The 9,222-nt window shown below is 39.2% G+C and overlaps 1 protein-coding gene across 1 annotated transcript; it reads left to right on the top strand.

Annotated features, from left to right (window-relative positions):
* Nucleotides 1-2,246: 2,246 nt before the first annotated feature.
* slc2a1c (solute carrier family 2 member 1c) lies at nt 2,247-8,998 on the top strand (the record flags this gene model as incomplete). The annotated part of the gene is made up of 10 exons (XM_080042211.1): nt 2,247-2,261; nt 2,596-2,694; nt 3,379-3,539; nt 3,627-3,867; nt 6,156-6,318; nt 6,584-6,765; nt 7,113-7,214; nt 7,382-7,483; nt 7,725-7,928; nt 8,819-8,998. 10 exons carry the CDS (start codon nt 2,247-2,249, stop codon nt 8,996-8,998), a joined length of 1,449 nt encoding a protein of 482 aa, XP_079898337.1.
* Between the last annotated feature and the right edge of the window lie 224 nt (nt 8,999-9,222).

Below are 9,222 nucleotides of genomic sequence, written 5' to 3'. Positions count from 1 at the left end.
GATTATTCAAACATAAAAAGACTCTTTGGGCTAAACCCTTCAGCCCTTAATCGCTCCCCCCTCGTGTGATCTCATTTTATCTCTTCGATCAGGGTCATTCTGGATTTGGGATTACACTAAAATGCGCGAGTTGTTTCTGTCACAGCTCCAGGAAGAACTGACGCTGGAAACCGATCCATCCAGAGCTTCAGGATGACAGAGCAGGGAGCGTTTTGGGTTGATATTAGGATAGTTATCACAGGAGGAGGACGAGGAAAAGAAAAAAACTTTACACACACACACACACACACACACACACACACACACACACACACACACACACACACACACACACACACACACACACACACACACACACACACACACACACACACACACACACACACACACACACACACACACACACACACACACACACACACACACACACACACACACACACACAGTTCAACTGTGTGTTAAATCCTTGGGGCTCTAAATTGTCACAGCATTATGTTAATGGGTGTCATCCTTTAAGACTTTCCTTGAAAGCTCCATGAAGTGTCTCCGCCTAAGTCAGCTATTTTTTAGCAACAAATAAATATACTGCTTTTTACATTTACATACTGTCTGAAGTTTCTTTAAAGCTGAAGTGAGTATATTTTTTGAGCTCCTGCGCCAGGGTCAGGGGGCAACACCAGTTTGTAAACGCTGCCATACTGAGAAGTACAGTGTGAAGCAGATGGGCTTAATCAACATTGTCAACTAAAAGGGATGAGTAGAAGTATTTAATTATGTACCAACCAGCTCTTTGGAAAATACTATGTCACTAGAAAGAAAATTACGGCAATGTAACAAAAAAAGTTTTTTATTCAACTTTACGGTGTAACAAAGTGGATTTAAATTGGTTTCACTATTCAAAAAATCTGATTTTCAAATGTGGCAGAGGGTTCAAAGTTGCAAAGTTGTTTAATTATATATGAGTGAAAAAAACTTAAATATTGTCAGTTTTAGTGTTTCCTACTCTTTGATAGATTTGGAGAATCCTATAAGGTCTTTCATAAACAAAATAATCTAAATATAAAAATAGTTTGTTCCTAGTTCCTAGAAAGACATGTGGAGATGAAAGTTCCTCAGACAAGTTTCAATGAACATCACCACAAGACAAAGTAATCCCCCCCACACACACACAAACACCTAAACCATGTGCTTGTGTTAGCCAAAATGCCAACTGAGTGGACTTTAAGCCCTGACCTGGGAACAGTTGTGTTAATTTCAACAGTGTTCATTTGAGTTTCTTGAGAAGTAGAAACTCATCCTCAGTCAGTTAAAGCTGATTATGTCGATCAGCTGATCAATGGGAACCAGATGAGGCCCTCTGCTGCTATTCTGTCAAGCTCGCCCCAAATTCACCAGCTGAGTGTGACTTCATAACTGGACTCCCTGGTCCAGTGTGTGTGTGTGTGTGTGTTCGTGTTCGTACAGTTTCCAGTAGCTGCGTGTTCTACTGAACATTTACACCATCATATCTGAAACTCAGGGATGAAGACAGGATCAACGTGAGACACTCAACAGTGGTGAGAAAAGTGTATACGCTAAAGACGCTATTATAGTTATTGATTTAACTGTGGAAGGATGGATGTGAATACTTTTCTGCAGGCTTCAGTTGGTAAAAGTGCTAGCGTGTATTACCATCAGGGTTGTACTAAAGATGTTGTCTGAATGATAGTGGTAATTTTTTCATTAATATTCAAAATACCAGGGTCCGGATCAGTTACATTACATTTTTTAAAGACTCTTTTAGGAAAAGTTTATCAGCTCACAATGGATACTAACTGGATTTCTGCTTTTTTGATATATACATTGGACATATTTTGGATATACAAAACGTGGACTCGCTGTGTGCTTTGCTCCACGGCACAGGTACAACATTTATTGCATTTCTACATTTGTTGACATTTTTTCTTAATAAATATATATTCTGTGTCTTGAAGCATAAAGGACATCTTTCTGCCTGGATTTAAGACACTGAATTAATTTTTATTTAATGCTTATCAGGGATTCAATTGAATATGTTAAACATTAGCTATAATGTGTGTGATGTATACGTCTACTTGATATAATATCGTGTCACCATATTGATTTATTTCGATACAACTATTTAGTGCGTACTAATTCTGGCAAAATGTGGGTTGTTTCCACAGCAGAGATTGTCAGAGAAAGATAGATGCACCAACACCTTGGAGGAGTGATACTCCATTTCACAAATGGCATCCCAGGAGGTTTGTTTTAGCCTTAGCCCTTTCTCTGAAAATGTACACAGTCCAAATGAAGGAGCACTAGCACTCACTTGTGCTCATTTAAATTCTGTACATCTTGTCAATGTGTGACAATACTGTGGTTCCTGTCATTGTTGACCTTTACACATATGGTTGCATATGTTTGAAGGTCACTGAGTGCAAGTTACACTTATTTAGGTATGTGGTGAAGTTTTCAAAGGATTGTTCTCTTGAATTTGCTTCATATGAGTAAGAATTACTTGAAGCATGTCACTATTTAAGACAAGTTACAAGTTAAAGAGAAAATATCCTTGACCTCAACACTACACTGTTACAGAGCCATCTGACCGCCACACTCCTGACCTCTATCCTGGCAGCGGTGCTCGGCTCGCTGCAGATTGGCTACCACACCGGCAATGTCAACGCTCCAGCCAAGGTGAGGGTGGAGATATGACGTTAAGTTGGTTGATACCAATACCAATAGTTTTGTGTCACTGGTTCTGATTTAATTCAATTAAAAAAACTTTATTGTCCATCACATAGTGACAAAAAATTGCCTTTAGTTAGTGGCTCAAACAACATGAAAAGAACATAAGACTTGCATACAATCACACACACACACACACACACACACACACACACACACAGGTGAATAAAACAGTTAAATAATGTGTGCACATCGGACAGCCTATTCCTGGCTGATTCTCAGTATAAGGTCAATATGAACCCAAAATGACATGAAACCGTAAGATTGTCCAACAAATATCTCACTGCCTCAATAAAACACTGAGTAAACTGTCAGCTAAAGGTCTGGCTCTGCTGGGCTGGAAGGATTTTTCTCTTTCTCATAGAGATTCCCCTAAATGTTTCCAGCAGAAATCCGCTTTCTACATTCTTCAAAATACTTTTACCAACTAAATTTTATTCCAGATTAGTTAATACTGCCAATAAAATATTGTTTATTTAATAGTTTGCTATCAGCTGTTCTACAGGAGCAAAAGGAACAATTAATTTTCATAATTTTTTCATTTAAGTTGTCCCTTACTTTATCGTTGATCATTGGAATCATCAGGGATAAGATGACAGTTTTTTTTTTTATTCCTGTTTTTCAAATGATTAGATCATTGAGGAGTTTTTCAACCACACCTGGAGAGAAAGGCACAACCAGTCGATGCCAGATCACAGCCTGACTCTGTTATGGTCGCTCTCTGTCAGCATTAAAGACTTCGGAGCTTTGCTGGGTTCGCTGGGAGTCAAATACTTTGCAGATTCCTATGGAAGGTAAAATAAAAAACAGGAAAAAATAAGATTTTCCAATCATTTCCATAATGTCTTTCATTTTTAGTTACTCTTGTTTTGCCCCTCCAGACGTAACTCCATCCTCATAGTGAACAGTCTCTCAGTGGTGGGAGCGGCTCTGATGTCCGCTTCCAAAGCCAGCAAGTCATTTGAGGTTCTCATCCTGGGACGGTTGGTGTTTGGTCTCTTCTGCGGCCTGGTTATGAGTCTCAATCCGCTCTACATCCAGGAAGTGTCACCTACAAACCTGAGAGGGGCCTTCGCCACTCTTAACCAAGTGTCCTTTGCTACAGGCATCCTGGTGGGAATGGTGAGGACAGAGCTGTAAATCTGCGGTTTTGACTGAATTTCATTTTTTTTAAGACTGATTTTAAACCCCTTTATATTTCCTGTTCTCTGGGCAATAAAGTGCAGGCCAGGGTTGGATACAGTAGGACTTCTGAAATGTCTTATGTCTTTATGAATGTAGTTTTAATGCAAATGTACATACAATCATATGAAAAAGTTTGGGAACCCCTCTCAGCCGGCATTATAATTGACTCTGCTTTCACACAAAAAAGATAAAAGTGGTATGTCTTTAATTTACCAAGAACAGCTAAGTACTGGGATGTTTTCCAAACAAAGATTTTTTGAAAAGCAGTATTTAGTTTTATGAAATTAAATAAAATGTGAAAAACTGGCTGTGCAAAAATATGGGAACCCTTGTGGTCTTGCTGATTTTAATGCATGTAACAGCATGTACAACTGAGGACTTTAAACACAAAATTGGTTGGATTATGTTGTTAAGCCTTGAATCTCATATAAAGGTCTGTTTAATCATGATAAAAGGTATTTCAGGTGCCTAAATGCAAGTTCCACTTCTCTTTGACTCTCTGCAGAAGTGAGACAGAATGCGATCATCAAAACAGCTCCCAAAAGATCTTAAAAACAAAGATTATTCATTGTCATGGTTTAGGGGAAGGCTACAAGAAGCTTTCCCAAAGGTTTCAATTGTCAATTTCTACTGTAAGGAACGTTGTCAGGGAATGGAAGGACACAGGCACAGTTGCAGTTAAACCCAGGTCCAGCAGACCAAGAAAAGTACAAGAGCGGCATATGCGGCGGATTGTGAGAATGGTTGCACACAACCCAAAGATCACCTCCAAAGACCTGCAAGAACATCTGGCTGAAGATTGTGTATCTGTACATGGTTCTACAATTCAGTGCAATTTGCACCAAAACATCTGTATGGCCGGGTGATGAGAAGGAAGCCCTGTCTGCGCCCACGCCACAGATACAGTTGCATGGAGTATGCAAAAGCTCATTTAGACAAGCCAGCTTCATATTGGAAGAAAATGCTTTGGACTGATGAGACAAAAATTAAGTTATTTGGTCTTTATAAAAAGCAGATGTTTTGGTGCAAATTGCGCTGAATTGTTGAACGATGTACAGATACACAATCTGCAGCCAGATGTTCTTGCAGGTCTTTGGAGGTGATCTGTGGGTTGTGTGCAACCATTCTCACAATCCTCCACCTATGCCGCTCCTGTTTTTTTCTTGGTCTGCCATGCCTGGGTTTAACTGCCACTATGCCTGTGTCCTTCCATTTCCTGACAACGTTCCCTACAGTCGAAATTGACAATTGAAACCTTTGGGAAAGCTTCTTGTAGCCTTCCCCTAAACCATGACAATGAACAATCTTTGTTTTCCAGATCTTTTGGGAGCTGTTTTGATGATCCCATTCTGTCTCACTTCAGCAGAGAGTCAAAGAGAAGTGGAACTTGCATTTAGGCACCTAAAATACATTTTCTCATGATTAAACAGACATTTCTATGAGGTTCAAGGCTTAACAACATAATCCAACCAATTTTGTGTTTAAAGTCATCAGTTTTACATGCTGTTACAGGCATTAAAATCAACAAAACCACAAGGGTTCCTATATTTTTGCACAGCCAGTTTTTCACATTTTATTTTATTTCATACAACCAAATACTGCTTTTCAAAAAATCTTTGTTTGGAAAACATCCCAGTACTTAGCTGTTCCTAGTAAATTAAAGACATACCACTTTTATATTTTTTTTGTGAAAGCAGAGTCAATTATAATGCCGGCTGAGAGGGGTTCCCAAACTTTTTCATACGACTGTATAACATTGACAACATCAGAAAAGATAGGGACAGAAAAAAAGATGTTGGATTAAAAATATGTGTATTTGCTGGTCATGTCCTGTCCTGTGGCTTTTTCCTCCACATTGTTAAAGTCTTTTTGGGAAGTTTTGTCCTGCATTTGACGACTTTAATTTTGTTTTCTGAATTATTGTTTGTCTTTTCTGAAGTAGTTAGTTTTTGTCTCTGAGGTTATTTGATGCAAGAATAATTAACTCATCATATTAGTGTGCTATTAGTGCTTTTATGCAGAAAGTATCTGTACTCAACAGCAGAAATTCAGGACAAATTAGTCATGATGCTGTTCGGGTTGCAGCTTTTTCTTTTGAGATATAAGTATATCAATAAGCTAATATAAGTACTTTTTCTAGTAAAGTCTTGCTGATTCACAATCAGCTTCACTACTAAACTTCGTAAAACTGTGGACAACGCGGTTCCTGTGTGTGTTTGCTTCAGGTGGCTGGTCTGGAGACAGCGATGGGTACGAAGCATCACTGGGCCATGATGCTGTCCTTGTCTATCATCCCGGCCATTGCACAGTACCTGGTCCTGCCTTTCTGCCCCGAGAGCCCGCGCTACCTGCTCTTCAACAAGGGAGAGGAGAGCAAGGCAGAGGCTGGTGCGGCCCACTTTTTATTTTTTTATTTAAGTCATGAAGCTAGGGTTATACCTTAGAGGTGACCAACTTGTTAAAAGTCCTGCAGAGAAATATTCTGCTTTGGTATTATTAGAGAAAAGCTGCAGAACTTTTATTTTCAGCTTAAGAGTCATAGCCGACTTTAAGGATGCAAAATATGGAAATGCTTTTAATGCACTCTAGTATTTCGTCTTTGTGAGTATGACACAACGGCTCGCTAAAAGAAGATGTTGTTTTGACCCTGCAGCCCTGCTGAGGCTGAGAGGCAGAGCAGATAAAGTGTTCGCCGAGCTGGAAGAAATGAAGGAAGAGGCCGCACACACTCAGACCGTCACCATCCGCGAGTTCTTCAAGAAGCGTCGCTACAGGCAACCAATCATCATCGTCCTCATCATCAACTTGGGCAGCCAGCTGTCTGGATTCAATGCGGTCAGTTTTATGAGGTGCAATAAGTCTGTGAGACATTATCTGACAAAACTAAGTATTAGTAAAATTAATTTGCTGAGTAAGTCTTTTTACTATCGAAACTGCCTTTTAAGTGATAAAATACATTTCTGAAAGTGTGGCTTTCTCACTGTCATTGTCTGGTTAATATTTCACTTGCAGTGCTGTGGGATATATTTATAATAATAAATAATCCAGGCTCAGCACTTCTGTCTTGCTCCCACTCAGATTATTGGGTGGTGTGTTCAGAGAACACGCCTGCTCCTAAAAGTACAGAAATATGCCCCGGTATCACACATAAGTTAAAGGAAATCCAAACTACTTTCTTTCAGATCATCAATTATTCCACCAGAATGTTTCAGGCCAAATTTGAACAGGCCAAATACCTGACTCTGGGTGTCGGCGCTGTAAATGTGACCTTCACTTTGGTGGCGGTGAGTACACACTCTAGTGGTAATTTTGTCTTATTTGTGGTTCTATTTAAGACTAATGATATAAGCCATTAATATTGGCTACTTATCATAAACCCTACAGTCTTATCAGTAATTTTTTTATCTTGGATTAAAGATAAGTGGTTTCTATGTTTTTTTCTCCTTCCAAGTTCTTCCTGATGGAAAGGGCAGGACGAAAGAAATTGCTCCTGACTGGTTTCATCTCCATAGCAACTTGCAACTTATTTATGACCATAGTCGATTCCGTCCTGGTGAGACCATCTTAGTGTGATTGTTATTTTTAAGTTGCAGGAAAAGTTGTATTCCAATATTGAATATGAATTTAATTTAATTGAAAACCCATGAAATGAGATTTTAATTAAATATTATGCCATGTGGGTGATAATACCGGCCCCATTGTTTCTGACCAAATTATTAACATTGTAAAACCCTAAAGCTCAAATTGACTTAAACCCATTCTCTAAAGATAACCTTTGTCTCTCCACCGTGCAGCACCTGGTGCCAGAGCTGCGGAGCCTGCAAGTCTTGCTGGTTTTCTGCCTGATTTCAGCCTACGAGCTCGGCCCCGGCCCCATCTCCTGGTTTATCGCTGCTGAGCTGTTTGACCAGCCGGGCAGACCCATCGCTATGGCCTTCACCAGCATGCTCAACTGGGGAGGGAAGTTTGTTCTGGCACTCCTCTTTCCTCCTTTACTGGTAGGTTAATACCATTGGTATGTGTGTTGTATGAGTGAGTTAAGTTTCAGGGGAAACTTTCTACAGTTAGATTTCTTACTTTTGCAAGCTTCTTGAACCTCGGAGACACTGATTTAATATAGGCTATTCATCTATATAATGTCAAACAGACATAAATCTTTTAAATGTTGAATATGTATGAATCTATTGCTATATCCTTCGTTCGGGCTGAAATAATAGTGATTAAATTAACAGCTAACCAGGGAAACATCTGTTTGCTATAATGCTGCAGAGATGGCAGTCAACCTGAAACTTAAACCAAAGAAGCGTATCAAAAGACTGCTTTTTTCTCCCTTCTACTTTAAATGTGTTTATTGCCTTAAATGTTTTCTTTCTTTCCTCCTTTTCGTGATGAATTTTATAAGAATTTTATGGTGTATTATGCCACAACTTTCACACATTGTGTTTTACCTTGGCAGTGATATTAACTTAAAGCTAGAGTATGAAACTTTTCCATACGTATAAATGAATGTTGGTTAAATTTAAGCCATCGTCGAACAATTTGACGCAAAGTTGATGAAGTCTATCAGCTCTACAAAACTCTCTGTATTTCTCAGTATGGCAGCGTTAACAAACTGTTGTCACGCAGAAGCTCAAGAAGCGCCCAAGCCATTTTTCAGTTGTTGATTCTACTGCTAAGAAAAAACGAGGACGCTCAGCAGAAAGAATATAAACCATGCACAATCACTGAAGACTTACCTCATGTAGATACGCCAACAGTTTTGTTGTAATTACTCATGGGGGCTACGGAGGTTACGCATTATAGCTTTAAGTATTGATCTTAAGAGAAAGATATACATGAAGCACCCTGATAAAAACTAATAATCCCCATCTGTCTCTCACAAACACAGAAAATCTGCGGTGCATACGTCTACCTCCTCTTCATGACGGTTGCTCTGATCGCTTTCACATTGACATGGATTCGCCTACCAGAGACAAAAGGTCGCACATTCGATGACATAGCAGAGGAGTTTAGAGGAGCAGATGGCATTCCTTTGCACAATAAGATTGGATTCAACACTTTCACCTGACCAACCTTTTAACCCTCACTGAATCTCGTCATGGTCACAATGTTAAAGGGTCGGTTAACCTAAACCAACATGTTCACAAAATATATCACGGATGTCCGAATTACTCAGAATAATCCACAAATCTCAATGTCAGTTTTCGTTAAATATTACCTACCTAAAAAACAAACGGAGTGATCCTTAGTGAGCACAATATTATTTCTGGAAGAATTTTTTAAAACCTAGAG

Source organism: Ammodytes marinus, assembly GCF_949987685.1.
Source record: "Ammodytes marinus genome assembly, chromosome: 15".
NCBI classification, from domain to species: Eukaryota; Metazoa; Chordata; class Actinopteri; order Uranoscopiformes; family Ammodytidae; genus Ammodytes; species Ammodytes marinus.
The sequence above is the reverse complement of the archived record's forward strand: the minus strand, read 5'-3'. Positions and strand labels throughout refer to the sequence as shown.